General features: G+C 34.1%; 1 protein-coding gene across 1 annotated transcript in view; it reads left to right on the top strand.

Moving 5' to 3' along the window:
* The window catches only part of LOC132112384 (kelch-like protein 29), a 148,640-nt gene extending 142,955 nt beyond the window's left edge, over positions 1-5,685 (top strand). Inside the window, exons 13-14 of the mRNA XM_059519838.1 lie at positions 1,414-1,558; positions 4,574-5,685. Coding sequence (XP_059375821.1) covers positions 1,414-1,558; positions 4,574-4,757 — 329 coding nt within the window. The 3' untranslated portion in view covers positions 4,758-5,685. The remainder of the gene's footprint in view (positions 1-1,413; positions 1,559-4,573) is intronic.
* Positions 5,686-22,016: the final 16,331 nt, after the last annotated feature.

The following is a 22,016-nucleotide window of genomic DNA, read 5'->3' as shown; positions in this document are numbered from 1 at the left end:
ACTTTATCGTATGTGTATTTGATTTCATTAGTGCTGATTAATGTTTGAGAGCTGGTTGTGTAGTCTTAATGGACCGGGTTTCAGTCATTGTAATATTCATTCCATTGTCTGACAACAGAAACATTAAAATATAGTAATAAAAACAGTTTTATTGAGAATTAAAGTAAATGGCTAAATTAAATTGCAGTATGTGCAATACAATACGACGCACTTACGTCATAAATATGCTAATTAGCGCATGACGTCATATAGTTCATGTTCTCATGATTTATTTTTATGAATTAAAATGTTTCAAAACATCCCCCCCCCTCTGTTTTTTTCACAAATCGCACCCTGTATGTGTATATATATATATATATATATATATATATATATATATATATATATATATACACAAAAATGTAAAGAAAAACTTTTATTATTATTATTATTATTATTTTTCTTTTAAAATGTATTCTTTTACTATGGGGTGGAATATGGCCTGGTTCTTAACCGGTTTTGTGAGATTTACTCGTGGACTGTAGTGATTTTCTTCTATTTGTCATGTGCTTAGAGCACCGCTTAGCTCTGATAGATTAAGTAAGATCAAATATTTCCCTTGTTCAGTATTGCCCATTGCACTGGACTGCATGCGCACTTCTATTTTTGACCATTATTTGTTTACCTTTCCTCCTCTTTTCTCTGTTTTTTACATTATCCGTAATATCTGTTCTTCCCGGGAAGTCTCACTCCAAATCTGAAAAGGCTCAAGATTTAATTAGCTCAATGTTCTCCCGTCTCTCTTCAGCGGCTGAGGTTGAAGTCACAGCTGCTGGGTTGAATGTGAATTCAATTCAATTTGCCACTCATCAATTATTTATGTGTTTTCTCCTGCTTGATTACTTGAATCAAAGAAGTTAACTGCATTCATGCCAACATAATGTGCTGGAACAGGGCTATTGATTTACAATTGGACAGTCGACACAATGACCTCAGCTGTTATTGTTAGACTCGTATTTTGTTGAAATTAATAAGCTGCTGCTTGGCTTTCTCAATAAATGAAACGTAATATGCTTACTGTTTACCTCGCTGCTGCACAATGGGTTTTGTGATTTTATTTATTTGATGAGGTACGATGCCTTTTAACAAGACATTAATCTGAAGTCAACATGAAGCCAGTTGACCTTATTTACTTTAATATGTTTTCCTGGTCCTACTCTGAATGATTCATCCATGCACATTATTCCTGAGGATAAAAAACATTAAAATCTTTCATCAGCTGCTTTAAGCCACTGCTTGCATGCAAGCTTGTGATACAAAATGCAGTGCATTCGCTTATGGACATTAAAGAGATTTTAAAAATGGGTTTCCTTTAGGCTTTTGACCTTTAAACCCCAAAATTAATGACTTGTGTTTTATTCTCCCATTGTTCAGATAACAAATATGCTCCTGCTGTGACTCTGAATGGCTATATCTTCATCCTGGGAGGAGCGTACGCCAGAGCCACCACCATCTACGACCCTGAGAAGGGAAACATCAAAGCAGGACCCAACATGAACCACTCCAGACAGTTTTGCAGGTAAGACCAGCATACACACCACCATCTGTCCATGGAGAGATCTGGATGGAGAGCTTTCACAGCTGTCAGAGAGCTACTCACTCATGGCTACTCAAACTGTTCTTGTGCATTGATGATTCTTTGAATAGAGCTGAAAAGAGGTTTACTGCACAAATCTACGCTTGTTAACGGTACTTCAGTATTACTATTCTATTGCCAAGCCTTGCCTAACAACACACGTAACTCAGTTTTACATATTTCACAAAACCTTCAGACTAAGTGCTATTTAATTATTTGAGGATTGCATTAAATAGATTATACTTTTATGAAAACAAATGCAATTATTTAGTAAAAGGTGGTATTATACATGTTTGGGCTGAGTTTCCGTTGCATTTAAATAATTTCACAGGCATTTGCTGTCAGCCTGTGGCATTTTGAGTGCTTTGAAACAGTGAATCATTTTACAAAGTATCTGGTTCAATTGATTCAGAGCTTCAAAAAGCTTAGTTTCTCCTATCACTACAAAATGCCAAATTCAGCCAATAAATTAGTCATGCCAGCTATGTGACTTATTTATTGGTTCAGCAAACCAAATTTCTTGATTTCTTATTCAGCAAACTTTCAAGAAGAAAGATTAATAAATTGATCTGTCATTTTGGTTTTATATATATATATATATATATATATATATATATATATATATATATATATATATATATATGTGTGTGTGTGTGTGTGTGTGTGTGTGTGTGTGTGTGTGTGTGTGTGTGTAACTATATATAGTTATATAGTAGTACACTTAATATGTAGGGTCAGCTATGCTTACAAATCAAGGATATTTGACACATAGTTTTCTGTAGACCTCATCATTAGGCCAATTCACAAAGAAGCGTGACAAAGTCAACAAACTTAAAAAGATGAGACATAAAACGCAACAAATAACTAACAGTAATGACAAAACAAAACAAAAAAGCAAAACAATTGTGCTACAACAGTAACTGCATCATTTATTAATGGTACAGTTCATGCTGGAAACTCACAAACCCTAAATATTTCAGCAATATTGTTCAGTTTTATAGATCTGTATTCACACCCCTGTTTGACTAACATTTATTGGTCTAACATTAGTTTTTAATCTTTTACTTTCTCAGTAATTATGACTCAAAAGGTCCCATAAACTGGGAAATATGTTGTTGCTCATTTAAGATTGTATTACAGACATGAACTATACCTCATATCATGTGTCTTCTTGAGGCTACTTCGTCTGAATCCAACTTTCATTGTTTTTTCCAAAACATCAAACATTTACTGTCATGATTAGACTTTTTTAGAGGCTTTAGTCAAAAAGCGTACCTAACGTTTGTTTTTATAGCCCCTCTTAATCATGTGATATATAGAACACCACAGGCTCCAGCTGTCTAAAACACATTTTTTTAGGTTTTATTGCTTTGACTAAGTTAACTTTATTGTTATTGTCGTTATTCACTCAGCAACATATTCATTTAAATTTGGCGAAGTTGCTTTCAAATAACACAAAAAATGCAATTCTCACCCCATAACTGCTACCATTATGTAATGTTAATGAACAAAATGAGCATTAAAAACCATCATCAAGTGAATGCAGATGGATCAAGCTGAGAAAAGCACATTGTCAAAGCAATGTGTTACAGTTTACACAAAGCCTCCCCTGGTCGCTCCAAAGACTTTATTCGGTGTCCCCCAGGGTCGTGCTTTGGGCCCGATTTGCTTTCACTGCTGATTGGTATTCGCAGCAGAGGTAGTAATTATCTCAGCAGCAGATGAAGCACGAACGAGCCACCAAACAATTGCTAGTGCATCACGTCCCCCGAAAACACACACAGGCACCTTTTATGCTTCTGCTGTGTATTTGCAATACAAATATGTTTTCCTAAAACGACATGTCAGTTACAGTCACACTCGAATGAGTTTCCGCATTAACACTTTGAAACCTGTCAAGGGCTTGAAATGAATACGGCCCAAAGAGAAGATTAGGAGGTAGATGATTCGTTTCATCCATCAGTTTGACAGTTTTACAATACAGAGGCTTTATGTAAGACTGCAAATGGGAACATCATCTTAATAATTATACTTATGTATGTAGTTCGAAATCCAGGAATTTTTTCCTCAAATAACAAGGCGTAGGAATCTGAGAGAACTGCATGGTTCTGGTGACAATATACAACTTAGACACTGAAAGAGTATTTTAGTACTTTGTTTGGTCCACAATAGAAACTGAACCAGCGTTAAAAAAAGAAACTGAACCAGCGAACAAGGATTTGCATTAAGACAAGCATGATAGGCCAAGATTTTAGCCCTCAGCTTTAGAAATTATATGTTCTAGCAGATCTGGGTTAGTCCAGTGTAGACAGTTTATCATCCATAAACTGTTTTAGTTTTTGTTAATATTTTGATTAGATTGTATTCATTCAATTTTCTGATTTCGCTTTCATTCAAGTTTTAGTAATTTAGTTTTTGTCTTTCTTTGTCATTTATTTAATATGTCTGTTTGTAGTACAGTATATTTTATTCATTAGTCATTTTAAACTAACAAAAATGAGAAATGTTGTACTGGCAACTAGCTGAAATCAAATAATTTAGTTTAGTTTAATTTAGTCCCGGGAATAAAGTTTTTATGTGAATTAATTTATTTAATGTTTATTTATTTTTATGGATTTTCCACTGTATATGTATTGACAGGCTGATTTGTTATTATTGGTACTGTACATTATATAACTTTCTTTGTTTTATTTTTTATTATTTAACTATTTCATCTTTTGTTATTGTTTTCATTTTTATTATATTTTTAACTGTTTTATCATTCTTATTTGTTTAATTATTATCATTTTCATTTGTCATTTTTGTTTTTATTATTATTAATTTATTTGTTTATTTTTAAATATATTTTTTTAATTTTATTTATACATTCTAGGTGGTTCTGATATATGTACTTGAAAGTGAAAATCAATATTTAAGTAAAAAGAAACTAAACCAGTTCTGAAATAACGTCTTTTCCAGTGCGGTGGTCCTGGATGGGAAGATCTATGTGACCGGTGGCATCGTGAGCAGCGAGGGTCCAGCGCTGGGAACCATGGAGGCCTTTGACCCCTGTGCAAACGTGTGGACGCTGCAGCAGAGCATGCCCTGCCCGCTCTTCAGACACGGCTGCGTGGTTATTAAGAAGTACATTCAGAGCGGCTGACGCTGACACAGACGAACACGACTCCACCGTCTCCTGCACACCGGACACCAACTTTCACAACACGGCCAGGATTAGCAGTGCTGATCCCGAAGCTGCGCTCACTTTCTGACACCCACTGGGAATGTAAAAGCTAATCATTTCTGCCGGGCGCAAACGGGCCTTCGTGTAATATAGCGCACCTGACAGAGCTGTCCTTGATGTGTGTGTGTGTGTCGTGGCTCTAGCCTTAATGCTCTGTGGCCATTCAGATTGAACTTTTTTACACGATACCTTTTTATCTTCGTTTACAGAATTCACTAGGTTTTTGCATTGCCACCGTTTTAATGTTTCCATAACTTTCATGAGTCTTTCTTTGAGCAATACTGTAAAATCACAGCGTCTGGTTTCAGTAATCCATGTGATGATGGTTCACTCAGTCGGATCGCTATTTCATCATCTTCATTTGTGAGCACTTTTTAATAATGTAGGGAAGACAAAGTTGTCGAACAAGCACTGAAACCTCATGTGATCGCTTCCATAAGCTCCACCTTCCTTAGTTAGTGTTGCTCACTCAGACAAGCATGCCCCTGCAGATTTCAGTGCAATTGTTAGTAAAATGAATTTGTGAAGCGGTGAAATGGATTGGATGTTATTCGTACGTGGGCTGGAATGAAACGTGGATCTTTTATCTGCCGTTTTGGATCCGAAACTGATAAATTATGCAGTAACGTGATTAAAAATAGAAGCTAAAAAAAATAGAAGAGAAGCTGCCAAATGCTTCTCGCAGTCACTGAAAAGAGAAAAGCAATCACAGCTGATCACATTAGTGTAAGTGAACACAGCTAGTTACCACCGCAGATACTATATCATCCGAATTAATATGCACAGAAAATGACATGCACTGCAAAAAATTTTCTTAGTAAGTATTTTGCCTGGTTTTTTTTATACAAACATCGGTAGCACTTTATTTTACAGTCCTGTTCCCCATGTACATACTATGTACTTATTATAGTAATTACAATAACTATGTAATAACTAGGTACTAACCCTAAACCTACCCCTAAACCGAACCCTACCCCATGTAGTTACCTTGTATTACCAGAACTTTCTTATATAAATACACTGTAAGTACACTATAAGTACATGTAAGTACACGTACTGTAAAATAAAGTGCAACCCAAACATCTAATGATTTAAATTCAAGATACGTTTACTTTGCCAGGAAAATGACTTAAGTCTTGTTTTCGGAAAAATGTATAAAAATTAAAACAAGAAAAATTAGTGCATGGGTCAGAAAAAGAAATGTAATTAAAGAGGGAAACAAGATTATTTTTCTGACCTCACTGGCAGATATTCTTGTTTCAATCAAAAACTCACTTCATTTAATGAATCCTTTTTTTTTTTTTTTTTTTTTGGAAAACTATTGTATGCCATTTTGAATCTAATGTAAATATTAAGAATGTTTAGATATTTGTACTAGAAAACAAGAAAAAATATTAATAAATATGTATTTATTTAATACATAAATCTTGTTTTCCATTTCAAATATCTAAAAATCTTTGAACCCAAATAAATTTACTAAAGCAACACTGCATAAGTTATTAGCACTAGTTTTTTGAGGTTGCACCTTTAATACGAGTGTATTTTGTCTTAATGCACTGCATATTTTTTTCACTTGTTTTAAGTATAAACAAGTTAAAAACAAATGGAAAAATCTGCCAGTGCAGTAAGACAGAATTCTCGTATATTAAAGATAGAATCTATGAAAACCATATCTTATGCAATACCTTATGCAGTGTTGATTCTCAAGTAGACTTATGACAAGTCAAAAATACTAATTAAAAACAGCAATTCTGGCTGACATCTTTCATGTTAATTTGGGAATGAGGGCGACAGTATAATTTATTACACAAGGTTTATTTAAAGATTTGAAAAAAGCATTTAAAATGATTCAGACACACAGATCCTCTATAGGCTTATGTTAGAAAGGAGCAAGAGCTTGTCTGATTATATGGTATTTGGCAACAGTTGCCAAGGTAGGACTGGCGAGGGGTCAATTATAATCAGGCCTGGACAGAATGGTTTTTTTGGAAGTCAACATGAAATCAAAAATTACCCTTTTTTTTATTTTTATTTGTTTTTAGTGAACTGTTGCACGTTATTCTAGAGAATCAACAAAATTGGCTTTGTATCTTTCATCAAACTGGAATAACTTGAAACAACCTTTGAAACTACTTTCCCTTTTTATACTGGAATTAATTCTTTTTTTTTTTATCGATGCTCTTATCTTGTTTTTCTAACTTGAATGTCGTTTCTATTTTCCTTTGCCCCATTGGAAAGCAGTTTTATCCTGTTTTTAAGCAAAAGTCCAACTTCATTTAGAGAGGTTTATGCTTAAAGAAAAGAAAAAACAAAGGCAAACTTAATGCAAGACATATTCACAGCAAACAAGTCCTGTCCTTCAACCACCTGCCTCTATTGTACACCATCCCATCAATTTGTGATAGATAAAATCAAGCATACGTTGACATTAAAAACTGTGATGCAGATTTTGCCTGATTATAACTCACATCTGCACAAGTTTAACTTGACATCTGGTAGGTTTATTATAAGATACGAACCAAACACAGAAGACTATAATAATTTGAGATGTGTGAAGACCTTCCATTTACAGGAATTGATGCCATTTAAGACCTTTAATCGGAGGCATCTTGAACCGGAATCTGAATTTGGGCTTGAGCACCTCAAACTGAACTGCAATGACATTTTTAGCTTGAATTTCTTTTCTTTTCTTTGGACCGTTTTACTCTTTTCTTGCACGCAGCCAAAGCACAAAACATCTGAGACTCTGAAAGAGAACAGGAAGTGTTTGCCTTCAATTCCTTCTGCATTGCCAAACCACCAAACAGTGAAGACAGCGGGACATGCTGTCTGACAGGGAGGACGATTCTCTGTACACAAAGTAACTAAAGTTTATTTTAAGACCTTTACATGTCAACAGACTGTTTCTAGACAAAATGTATATACTATAGTATGTTGAAGAAATGTTATGTACAAAACACAAGCTGTTATTGTTTGAATTAATGATCATGTTTCATCATTAATTAGAACAATAACATGTATGCAAAATACAATGTACATTCGTAATGAAAGAATCACTGGTGTCTTGTTTATTTTGACTATAAGTGTTGGGAATCAAGGTGAGCTGTTTCATTAAGTACAGTTTAATCTGTTTGATGATAAAACAGTTAAAAATCCCACAGATGCATGTTGAATAAGGCCATATCTAAAGACCAGAATACCACTGGACTCTTTTCATGAGATGCACACCTATAATCCACTCCAAACACCTTGAAAATGACGACTAGAGACCAAAATATCACAATAGACTTTTTTTTACTTGTTACACACCTAACAACCACCTATAACACCCCAGCATGGTAGCAGTCAGTTTTAAACAGCTAAAAAAATCCCATTGTACTCAGAAAATGTAAATGTGTAGAATTGAAAAGGGCCACACCTAAAAACCAAATTATCACAGTGGACTCTTTTCAAGCGATACACACCTAACAACTACACAAAACACATTAGCACCACGTAGCATCACCCTGGCAACATCCTTAACACCCCAAAATGGTAGCAGTGTGTTCTGCACAGCTAAAATCACATTGCATTTAGTCAAATGAAGTGTGTAGAACTGAATATGGACATATCTATCACCATACCAACCTGATAACCATCCATAACAGCCCAGCATGGAGGCAGCGAGTTTTGCACAGCTAAATATCGCTCAGTTTCCATTCAGAGAATAAAAACGTGTTGAATATTTTTGCCGCAGTAAATTGGGATTGACTTTCACCGGTGCATGACGCACCTTTCAGAACATTAGAGGTGAACGTGAATTCCTCCCCCACCGCCTATCCAATAATAATATACGTTTTGATTATTATGATAATGTAGGACGGTCTTATCATCATCGCAGATGTATTATATTGGCTTATGCCCTTAAGCCGCCACACGGCATGAATAAAAATGTGCCGTTGGCTTTGTGCCAGCTTTTGGCATTCTCCAAATGCTCCCTTCCAATATTTACTGATGTGGAACAGTTCATTTCCTCTGTGCTGTTGTAGCAGCCTCCCTCCCTCCCTTCTTCTCCAACAGCCTGCTGTCTAAATAGCATTAAAAAAGCCAAGCCATGTGACTGTTCTGGCAGGATCTGTAAATGCACACGGCATCTTCCAGCCTCTGCACCTGTCTACCTCCATCGCTTGCCACGAGCCGCCGGGCCCCTCCTTCAGATATTATATCGCCATCCCATCCATCAAAATCAGTTACCCAACCCCTTCTGGCATTTAAATAAACTAGGCCACCGTTCCTGGTTCTCATATCCTGTGGGTATGTTCCCCATGCTGCAAACTCGCTCTTTATGCCTCTTTGTTTGGGAGGCGTGTTGTTGTGTTCTGATGTGGACCGACAGATTCACATTAAACTTCTAGAAAAGATCATGACAGTGTAAAAAACAGGTAAAACTGTAAAATGATTTTATATTTTACCTCCCTCGTAGGGTCATTTACTCTTCACTCAATGCCACCTCTAGAAAACATTATTACCCAGACTGACTTACAAATGAGGAATGGTTTGGCCTGATGTATGAGGCTCTTTGTTTCCTCGGGTTCTTGAACTTTTCTTTGAAACTTTCTTCATAACTGTTTCATGTTATCTTGTTATTTACATACATACAAATTTGCCTTCCTCTTTTAGTGGCTCTGATTAAAGTGGAGGAAGTCTGGTCAGCCACTCCACAAAGAGCCATGCAAGTAAATTACACATCGCTGGCTCTCGTCCTCAATGGATCTCAAGTAGATGGCTATTTGCCGTCAACAATTTCAGCCTTTAAAATGATATTTTACTATGTACATTTCCATCACAGACGCATCCTTTCATTAGCTTTCCATTAGCAGTAAAGGCGGGCGGTTATCAAGGGGAATAAGAACGCTTGTGTTTTGTGTGTCACCAGCTCTTTCTTGGCTAAACACCGATGCTCTTGAGAAACGGGTTCAATGACCTTCAGCTGAGTATCATGATTGCCAGAGTTTAATGGAAATGTGATGACAGATGATCAGACTCTAATGTCCCTGCTACAGTCTGTGTGTATTTATCCGTTCATGGACATTTAAGATGGATTAATGCACTCAAACAATAACTAGAAGGACTTTCAATTAAACATTACCTACTACCAAAAAAATAAAAGCCGTATTTCTGAAGAAAGACTGTACATTACAAAATGAACAAAAATTTAAATTCTGCAATTGTTTACCAACCTTCAAGTTGTTCCAAACTTGTATGAATGCACCTATTCTGTTAAACACAAAAGAAGATACTTTGAAGAATGTTGGTAAACAAACAGTTGGTGCCATTTGACCTACATAATAAAGAAAACTTTATATGGCTAGCACCAACACCGACATTTTCAAAATAGCTTCTTTTATGTTTAGAACAACAACGTGTAAATGATGAAAACTTGTACATTTTTGGATGAACTATCCCTTTAATCCAAATAATCACATAAAAGACTGAAACTCCTTTCCATGGCTAACACTTTGATGTTTTAGACATGCTGTGAGGATTTCAGCTGGTTTGAATCTAATCATTCAGTTGTCAGGTGTGTACACTATCGCGAGAGAGCAATAATTGGCTATATTTTTGGCTTTTTCTTCATTTTTGCTGTTCTGCTGTTTACTTTTTTTACGTTGACTGTCACTCTTTATAGACTAATAGAATCAAATAGCCTACAACAATAATTTCTCAAATATTTATTACAGTTTATATACATGATACATTTTTCATTTGCTTAAATGGTATGAGATGGCTGGATGCTTTCAACTGATTTCCTATTTAACTGTTACCAACTGAATTGCAGTGGTCAAACTATTTAAAATAAGAATTAAGCTACAAGCCCATAGTGTTAAGTGTTTCACTAGTTAACACCTGAATATGTTTGTTGGTGTTTGATGCTTTTGGATTGGAAATAAAGGTATTTTATTTGAAAACGTCATACTTATTTCAGTTAATGTCATAAAACTAGCGAGCTAAGCTAGTAGTAGTACCAACAGCGTCGTGTAAACATGACTATAGATGAGAAAAGCAAAGGAACAGACAAACCGATTCAATTGAGTGAGTTACTGTATTTAAACTGTAACTGCGCCAAATGATTCAAACATGTAACTTCGACCATTCAGTTCAAGCGAATCACTAGTAAAAACCAGATCAAAATAGCATTTTTTATCGGTTAATGATAAAAAATAGCGAGTGGAGACTTAGTGGACTGCGTCACAAAATAATTCACTGTTTTGAAGCACTCCAATCCGCGAATCCTTTGATTGACACTTCAATGCACACATGGTGAATCATTTGATTTAGATCAGGACTTCAGTGTGGGTTTGCAAAATGTTTGATTTAGTTCAGAACTTGTATCATGAATAATTAGATCGGGACTACGGAGTGCGGAAACAAATCATTTGTGGGTTCGAACATTTTGATTCAGATCGAAGACCTGTTCTGAATCAAATGATTCATGCACCCGCACCCAAATCCCGATGTGAATCAAATAATTTGTGATCTGTGCTCCAAGGTTCGTGAATCAATATTCAAATTGAGAGTGCAGATCGCAAATCATTTGAATAAGATCAGAACTTCAGAGTGACTTTGTGAATCATTTGATTCAGATAGGGACTTGTGTGTAGGTTTGCAAAACGTTTTATTTAGTTTGCAACTTCATGCATCGTGAATTATTTGATTAAGATTGGAACATCAGAGTGGGTTCACAAATCATTTGTGCAAAAAAGATATTCCGAAGTCACTGTTTGAGCTGTTCAATGAGCTTCCATGAGGGAGTAAACCCAGTCGATGTATTTAGTTTACAACAGTGTTGTTTTGGCAGTAGATAGTGTTTATCACAAGGGAAGTGTGTAAGAGTAATGCAGCTGTAACGCCTAGTTGCTGTAGTACATTCATCCACGCTAAGTGCTCTCGTTCATACTCCTGCATCTGTTCGTGGAGCACCATCACCTCCGAGCACCTGATGCCGACATTTATTCCACAGTATTGCGTCCAAGGAATCATAAATCAGTGCATTGTTTTTGTGTGATGACACCGTTGAGGATTCATTAACGCCATGGTTTATTCCATTGGGAGATCTTCAGTCTGAAGGAGCCCACTCAGGACTCGTTAACTTCCCAACAAAATACCTCTGATATTAAACCTCTGCAATATTAATGGTCTCTCTCCTGGATTTCTGTTGGTGATCAATCATGGTTCTTCTCAACTGACCCTTGAACCCTCTTAGTTACCGGACCTCGCTCACATGAGAATTGCAGAATGTCCCATAAGGAGAATGCGTTAAATTATTACTATGTTTTATTGTATATTTGGGTAATTTCAGCACAATTCAAGCTATATGATCCAAACACACACAACTTGGGTCTTATAATATTTTAAGGTGAGACTTAGTGGATTTTAGGCCTTTTTGGTGATAACAGTTTGGTGATAACAGCGGAAGGTAGAGAGTCCAGTTATGATTGATTGAAGAATGGAGTTTCATTTGTTAATTTAAAGTAAATACATTTATCTATTTTTTAATAACATTTTAGATTTGCTGTTCAATTAAATAGTCCTGTACCCAGTATATAAACTATGGACTTCAAAATCTCTGAGTGAAAATAGGTCTGTTTTACCTTTTTCTGTCTTAACACAAATTTTCATTTGAAATTATATTCAGAATAACAATTTTAAAAGAGACATGCTCAATGGAAGCAAGACGATCTGATTTCTCTACATGATCACATGATGACTGTTACAAATGTAGTTACCTTCGATTAGTCACAATGAAAACAAATGGTCTTTTTTGTGTGCCATAATAATGGTTCTTTGTTTCAATTTCTTTAAAAAAATCTAAAACAGATTACAATTTATTGTGGATCCCACTGTTAAAAAATAAATAAAATGAAGTCATTACAACTGTGTGCACGGTAAATATAAGATAAATACTCAGAAGAAATAGGCTCAAAATAGCTTTAATTGGAGGATATCATGCCACACTTCAGGAAACTGATGACACTAATTTGATGTGGCCTATACAGATTTAGTATTGTTATTGGTGGTATTTTAACACGCTCGTCTTCATTTAAGCTGAAAACAGATCACTTTGTTCTCCTTGTAAAAGCTCTCAACATTTAAGTCTAATTAGTGGATTCTCCCAGTGGAGCATAAAAATCTGTGTGTGTGTGTGTGTGTGTGTGTGTGTGTGTGTGTGTGTGTGTGTCTGCCCGAGGGCACTTTATCTCCTCTGAGATGATGTGTTTTTGTCTCTGGGTGACCTTTGACCCATTGCCCTCTGAACTCACTGTGGGACTGGAGGGACAGACTCGTCCTCCCACCTGAGCTTCAGCAGCCGCACCTGAACACCTGCAGCAAACCAAATATAGATGAGGTACAATATCATTTGTTTATACAACTTGTACAACTTATACAATTGTATATTTTTTTATTTTTCCAATTTATTAATAGAAATAATGATCTATCTATCTTTCTATCTGTCTATATATATATATATATATATATATATATATATATATATATATATATATATATATATACACAAGTTTGTATTTATATATAGACACACACACACAAACACACACACACACACATATATATATATATATATATATATAGTAATTTACTGTAATTTCTGTAATTTACTATTGTAAAGTTACAAATTTAGTTTTGTTATGATTTTTTTTATAAAGTTATGTTTATTTATGTTTTTATTTTGTTAAATATTTCAAAATAATGTATTTTATATAACAAAACACATTTACAATTATATTTTAAATTATTGTAATTTTTTTGTTGATGTTAATGTAAAAATTTGAAATGATGCATTATTGTATTCAATAATGGTTATCAAATGTATACTACTTCAAACCAACATTCTCATGCTTTATTTTGACTATTATTCACACACACACACACATATATATATATATATATATATATATATATATATATATATATATATATATAAACACACACACACACAATAATGGTATAAATAATATTATATAATTTGACAATATAATATAATTATAGTTTCCAATGCCTAAAGTCATTTTAGGTTTATATTTAAATGTATATTTATAAAAAAAACTGATGTTCAGCATTTAATCAGAAGTCCAACATGTTCTAAAGAGCATGAGAAATGTAATTCACTCCAATATGTCTAAATTCTTGGCTGCTAGAGTACATTATGAATTATGAATAAGTGACGTGGTTCAAAATAATGAAACTGCATTGAAACACTACATTATGGCCTTAAATGGCCTCCTAACTGCTTGTCTCTCAGCTATGATTCAGCGTGTGTTTCCAGCGTTTGTCCCTGGACTCGTGTCATCTCGTCTCCAGCGTTCTCCACAGATGCAGATGGTGACAGCTTTCCCTTCAGCTCCTTCGAGGATCATTTGTATTGATGTATTCTGACTGTTGCTCCCTCTCCAAGTGCCGTTTTGTTTGTCCGCGTCGGCCCCTTGAATTTTAAGCGTGGTAAGTAACTCTCTCTTGTCAACAGATCTGTTTATTGGCTTCAGAATTATTCATAAAGTGCCAGCAGTCACGAGCAACGGGTCGTTTGGGTCAATCTGAAGGATTCGTGTCACATTACGTATTCCAGAAATGTTAAAATGCCATCACTATATGTTTCCGTTTAGACTTCGGGAAAAGGCCCAATTTATTTTATTTTTCATAAATATGCTACATTCATCATTCTTTAAAAGTGTTGCAGTTGAATTGTTGAGTTTTAAAATATTACATATTTTTAATAAAAATGTTCAAATATAAGATAAATTTGAAGTTCATGTGTAATGTATAGAGAAAGTGTTATACTTTAATTAAATATTTTAGAATATATATTTTAAGTGTTGCATTTTTATATTTAACAACTTGCTGCATAAACAACACTGTTTAAAAAAATACTGAATAAAAATATTGTAGAGTTAAAAAAAAATATAAAATTATGTTTTATAAAAAAAAACATTTATCGAATTTTAAAATGTTATATGTTTATATTATACATTTTAATAAAATATTTTATATTTTATAACAATTCTACATAAATAGGTGTTGTTATAACAATAAAAATGATTTATATTTAGGAATCTACAATAATACATACTTTGAAAAATATAGTATTTAAAAAATATATATGTTACAATATTAAATATTTTTAGAAAATATTTGAGCAAACTATATATTGATAGTGTATTTATAATATATATATATATATATATATATATATATATATATATATATATATATATTAGGGGTGTAACGGTTCACAAAATTCACGGTTCGGTTCGATACAATACACTGGTGTCACGGTTCGGTTCGGTACGGTTCGGTACGTTTTAGATACAGCAAAAAGAAAAAATTGGCAGATAAATTTCCTTGATTTTTAAAAAATGTTTTATTTATTAAAACTAACAAAGTATGTTTTTTTTTTTTTACATTGAACAATGATGGAGCTATTCTTTACCCATCTTCTATGGTGTTTTCTTAGCAGCATACTGTATAAAACAAAAATGGCTCCTTATAAAAAAAAATGAAAATGTTATATTATTGTAGTAGTTATGAACAAATACAAAGATGTAACTTTTTATATGGAACTCTATAACTCTTTATATTGAGTGTGTTTTTACTCAATTGGTTCTCTATAGGGCTTATGTTTTTTGGAACAAAGCAGGAATTACGGTCTGTCTGAAATGGACTCGTGAAGGAATATTGTAACAGGGCTCAATTACATTAAGCATGTTCTTAAAACCTACGTTTTCCACTACTGCGCTCGCTCACTCAGTACGCGCTGAAGGCTCGTTGCAAAATGGCCAATGCGTTTAACAGACCAGAAATAGAAGATCCTCCAATAACCAACAGATCTGGTGTTTGGGTGCACTTTGGATTCCCTGTAAGCTATATTGGTGATGATAGAATCAATGGTAAATAGTAAGGTCTCATATCCGCGGCTATAACGTAAATGTAGCCTACCAATCGCCGTGGTGATGTCTTTTGCCCTGTTTGAATCCGTTGGAAATGTCTGTCTAAATGCTGCGGGGATAGTTTTGTTGCGTGTATGTTTCTCCTTTTTTCCGTCTTTTCCCAGATACTGACACACTAAGGTGATGTCGGCGTAAATGAGTTGACATGTTTCAAGTAATCCCGCTGGTGTTTTTTTTTTTTTTTGTATTCCCCCTGGTGTACCCTAGATGCGACATATCGTTGTGTTTTTTTTATCCACCACTCTCTTGCCATCACCAATATAGCTTACAGGGAATCCAACGTGCACCCAAACACCAGACCTGTTGGTTATTGGAGGATCTTCTATTTCTGCTCTGTTAAACGCATTGGCCATTTTGCAACGAGCCTTCAGCGCGTACTGAGTGAGCGAGCGCCTGACTGAGTAGCCTAACCTAAACATATAAGTTGGTGTTTTTTTCTTCTTCGGGGGTGTCAGGGGCGTTGCCTGTTACGTCGTTTGGGTTATTGGGCTACCTTGTTGAACGCATATCATTATATTTCACAATTTGTTTTATTTTCCAAATATAATTAATTAGTCCAACGAACCGTTCGGTCCATAATGCGTACCGCGTACCGAACCGAAAGCCTCGTACCGAACGGTTCAATACGTATAAGCGTATCGTTACACCCCTAATATATATATATATATATATATTAATAAAAAATTATAAAATGTTTAGATATAATTTAATTAAAAAAGCTTTCATGTTCTCATTCCCTAAACTATGTTTGAGGTTTACTGGGATCTGTGATTAATCCTGACGTGCAGTTGCTGTTTTTGTATGATGTCATGATAATTCATCCTATACTGAGATGAAAATGTTCTTAATGTGTCTTTCTAGGTTCCTGGGATCAGCCTCTGAGCTTCTGGTTTCTTCAAAGCGCCACAACATGGATGGTCTTGTTGGTAAGGCAATGTCTCAAGGATATGCGTTTGAATCCTCAGGGAATGCCTCCACTGATAAAACCAGATCATTTCTATCTTAGGCTACAGATATTTATGTTTAGATGCATTCTGATTTGTGAGTACAGGGATGTTTTGTAGCCTCATCTGTGACCACATGCATGTTGATTGGCCATGAAGGTCCAATGCAAGCTGAACCCAGAGAAGCGGCATCCCCTCGACTGTGTTGTAGACGCACAGCGAGGACCAGGATGTCACATGGTCTGTTTCCTCCGCCGCTAACAAGCCCCTCTACACCCTGTCGTTCTGTCTGCTTTTGTTGTTGGTTTTCCCGCAGAGACTCTCTCTCTCACCTGCTATCTTCCAGAGGCATCAGTGTTCGTAGCTTTCTCATTTTGTCAGATCTTGTTGGGTCTCAAAACGGGAAATTTGTTTTGCAAATGGCAGACGTCGAGTTTGATTCTGCGTGAGCCGACTGGCAAAACGATGACTAAAGAAGGAGCGGAGAGAGACTGTGAGAATGTCACGTCGGGCCTGAATTAGGTTTGGGTGAAACCGGACGCTTTGAAGGTGCGTTCCTGTCTGATCTTGATGATGAATGAAATGTATCATAGGAAGAAAACGAGAGAAACTCTCGGAAACTCTCTCTGAGTCTTTGCCGTCACGGCATCAGAGAGACATTGATCAAAGTCAGCGGTTGTTCAGGTGACTACAAAACACCATGAAACCCTTATAGAAGTAGTCAGTATTACATGTGAACTACGTATATCCCAGATCTTTTGAAGTCACATGACGGCTTTATTTGAAGAGCAGACCCAGACTTAAGTTCTTATTCAGTTAAAATGCTCCTATCTGGGTTCATCAAAGTCAAGGTTATTATAGTTAAAACTTAAACATTTAGTAACATTTTCATCAATTAAAAAAAAAAAAAACTTTAACTGAGACCATCTATCTATCTATCTATCTATCTATCTATCTATCTATCTATAGCATTTATCAACATTTGTTAATGTTAGTTAATAAACATTTTGTTCATGTTGGTCTTAATGTTAAATTTTGAACTTAAAATCTATTTGGTGAATAAATGAAGAAGTATTGTTCATCATTAAATTATGGTGAATAATGTGGTTAACTAATGTTATCAAATGCAACAAAAGATATTGTATTTAAAGTGTTACTGGTAAATATAGAACATTTTGGTTACACTTTATTTTAAGATGTCCTTGTAACAGAGTAATTATACATTTAAGTACTGTGTAATATCATTTAACATTGTATATGGGTAGGGTTAGGATTAGGGTTTGGTTTAGGGTTATTTGCCTGTAATTATGCATAGTTTATTGTTATTATAAAAGTACACGTAACATGTTACATGGATTTAAAATAAAGTGGTACCAAATGTTTATATTAACAAGTTCTGTTGGCACAGCAAGACAAAATACACTATAAACATCTCTCAAGACAAGCCACATTAAAAAAAAAAATTATATTAAAAAACAAGTCAAAATGTTCTAGCTCATGAAAACAAGTAAAAAAAGACTAATTACAAATATTACGCAGTCGTTTTTGGGTCAGTTTAGGGAAAAATTCTCATCATTAACAAACTATTATTAATATTATTACTGTTATTAATAGTCAGTAAGGTATCATTGTTAAGTTCAAGTATGGGGTCAGAATAAGGGATTTAAATATGTTCATGCAAAATAAAGCATTAATATGTGCTTTATAAGTACTTATAAACAGCCAACATGGTAGTAATATGCATGCCAAAAAGCAACTAGTAGCTGGTGAGAATTAGACCTTAAAATACGTGTTATCTTTTTATTTATTTGCAGTGTGGTAGGATCCTAGTACTCTGATAGAGTTTGTCCATACCAGATCCAGATATTATTCAGGTAGTTGGCTATATTTGAATATTTTAACTATATAACTAACTGTTCTCCACCATGACGCTCGTGTCAGATATAGCACCTCTTGTGGCCACACTGAGAATGCAGATTTATGCAATGATCAGTGCACTTGAGAGGCAGAGCAGAGTAGATTTCAGGTCTTTTGTACATTTTGGTGCTTATAATGTAACTGTTATCACAACACTCCTGTGACTCTGAATGTTTAGAATTTCGACTCATTCAATCAAATGATTAGCTTCAGTATTTCTTTAGCCTGAAAGCCACTGCCGAGACCTTTAAACTAGTAGTAATTAAAATAATACAATTACAGAAAGTATCCCGGGGGTAATATTTATCAAGGCGCTCTGATAATGAAACAGTCCTCTTTTATTTTCCTAATGTTTTGACACTCCAGGGAATCGGCAGCTCTGGAAATATTTAGGCCGCAGAATTTTAGGAGAAACTTTCATACTTCCAGAGAGAGTGGGAGGAAAGCAAAAGATTAAAGGAAGAAATAATTAAAGATTGGCAAGATATCTGTGCGATATCCAAGACTGGTGTTTCTGGCAACGAGGAAAGTGGGGGAAAGCAGAGAGAAGGAGTTTCTGGACAGAGAAAAGTGAATAAAACGGAGAGTAAAGCATTATCTGAAGGCTGTGTGTGTGTGGAAGGATAATACAGTTATGGAGGAAAAGAAGAGAGAGCAGGTGGGTGGATTAATGGAAACTGACGGAAAAATGAAGGTGGCAAAATCTAAAGCTCATGAAATTAGAGATATTGTAAACAAACACAGCTGCTGTGAAGACAGATGCTGGTGACAAGGGGGAAAACTCTCAGCTCGCCAAGATTTCTGCCCACCGCAGCTTATTCTGACCGTAAACTGACCACTTATCTCAGGTTTTGCTCTAATATGCCGTTTAGGGACGGGTTTATATGAAATTGTTGATACAGTATATACAACTTCAGAAATTCATTTTTACAAAGATTATTTGAGTACAAATACATGTGGGACTATTAGCAGAAATCATACAATGTGTCATACTCGTGGGGACAGTAGGAATGCTTGGAAATAATATTTCCATTACATTCGTTATTTGTAGTGAGCCAGCTACCCAATAGCAATAAGATTCGTGCTTTTGACAGACCAACTTTTAATTTCTCAGCTTTCAAAATCAGTTGTATAGTGAAACACATATGATGTGTCTTACAATAACGTATTTTTCAAGCTCTTTAAAGATCAGATCGCTTTATTTATGTGAAACAATTCATTAAATTAAACTGTTTTCTTTGTGAAAATTCCAAATATGTGAAAATGTATTCTCGTAATATTTCGACTTTATTCACAGAATATTTGGACTTTATTCTCTGAACATTTTGACTTTATTCTCGTAATATTTCAACTTTATTCTCGAAACATTTCAACTTTATTCTCGTAATATTTTGACGTTATTCTGGAAAATTTCGACTTTATTCTTGTAATATTTCGAATTTATTCTCGAAACATTTCGACTTTATTTTCATAATTTCGACTTTATTCTCAAAATGTTTAAACTCTATTTTCATAATTTTGACTTTATTCTCAAAATATTATGACTTTAATCTCGTAATCTTAGATTTTTTTTTTAAGGTGGCACTAAAACGCTGTTGTAATTTTATAAAAAATAAGAAGATCCTATAATAATTTAATATAGATTTACAGTAGTAACAATAAATATGACATTTATGATGTGATTAATGATAATTTCATTTTAAATATAGTGAATATTTCTAAGGTAGACACCCGGCCTAATAAATGATATTAAAGATCTGAATCTAAACATGCCATGTCTACAAATGGAAAAATCAACCATATATTTATTATATTCAATATTGTGTGTTTGGCCCTAGCATTCTTGAGTCAAGTTGCATTTACTTGAGAAGCAACAGAACAAGAAACTGTAAATAAATAAAAAAAATAAAAAATAAAAAAAATAAAGATATTGAGAATAAATAATTTGAAATAAATTACTTAAATGAAACAATAACATTCTGAGATTGTATTCAATTACTGAATAAAAGTAATAAATTAAATCAATACAATTAAATTATTTAAATTAAAATCAATAAATTTATCAATCAATAAGCATATCATGAAAACGCTTTCTACACCAAATCTTTGTCAATACTTTAATAATAAACCAGCATGGACACGAATTCACTGCAGATTTTGGCCCATATCCATGAGCTTTACAGAAAGCAGCAGTGTTTGGTGATTAATTATTTCTCAGAAATGATCATTGCATCAGTCCGTCACCCTTTAGTCATGACTTCATGTCCAGACGGACTGACTGAAGTTGTGTAAAGCTAGCAAATCAGATTAAAACTGCCTGCGTCTGCTAATTTGTGTCATTTTTCTGTGCCGTATGCATCAGACGGACAGTGAAAAGACTGAAGACGTGCCGTCTGATGCTGAGACCAGCTTTAGATAAAGTTCAATTGCTTTCAAATAGGTTTATAATACCAAGCTCTCTGAGTCCTGTAGTCTAGACACTTTTGTGTACTGTTTTTGAAAGAAAGTAGTTTGCAAAATAGGGAACAGAATTAAAAAATGTAGGCTTTGGATTACATTTGCAAAATACATTTTTTAACAGAATGTCACTTGCATGCAACATGATGAGGTCATGTGACAATGTGGCATTTTATTTATAATTTATTGCAGTTTTTTATGTCACACTGCAAAAGAAAAATACATTAGAAATTTGATGCGTTTTTCTTAAATCAAGTTATAATTAATTGAGAAACAACACTGCATTAAATTTTATATGAAATATAAAGTGTATTTATATTGCCAGTACATATATTCTATAAGAATATATTCTATAAGTCCTGATAACATTAATGTTGTGCAATTACGTAAAAAAAAATAATAATAATATACTTAAATACAATTAATAAATACTTATTAAAAATAAATTAAATAATTTAAAATAAAATTGAATTATAAAATTGAATCAGTAAGTTTAATAATTAATAAATGTGTATTTTTCAATATTTGTTTTGACATTTTAACATGAAAATTAGAATAGTATTTATTTATTTATTCATGCATTTTGTCTTTTTTTTCCAGTAAAAATATCTAAGCATTCTTAAATTAAGATTAATTTACTTGAGAAGCAAAATTACATTAGATGATATATAAAACTTACAGTTAAATTCAATCAAAATTAAGAGAAATGTTTTTGCTTACAACAAGAAAATACATCTGCCAGCGTTGTTAGAAAAATGATTTTGTTTTCCATTTGAATTAAGTTGATTTTTCTGACCCCACTGACAGATACAGTATTTATATATTTATTGTTTAAGGCTTACAACAAAACAAGACTT

The sequence above is a fragment of the Carassius carassius genome, chromosome 32, assembly GCF_963082965.1.
Source record: "Carassius carassius chromosome 32, fCarCar2.1, whole genome shotgun sequence".
NCBI lineage: Eukaryota > Metazoa > Chordata > Actinopteri > Cypriniformes > Cyprinidae > Carassius > Carassius carassius.
The sequence above is the reverse complement of the archived record's forward strand: the minus strand, read 5'-3'. Positions and strand labels throughout refer to the sequence as shown.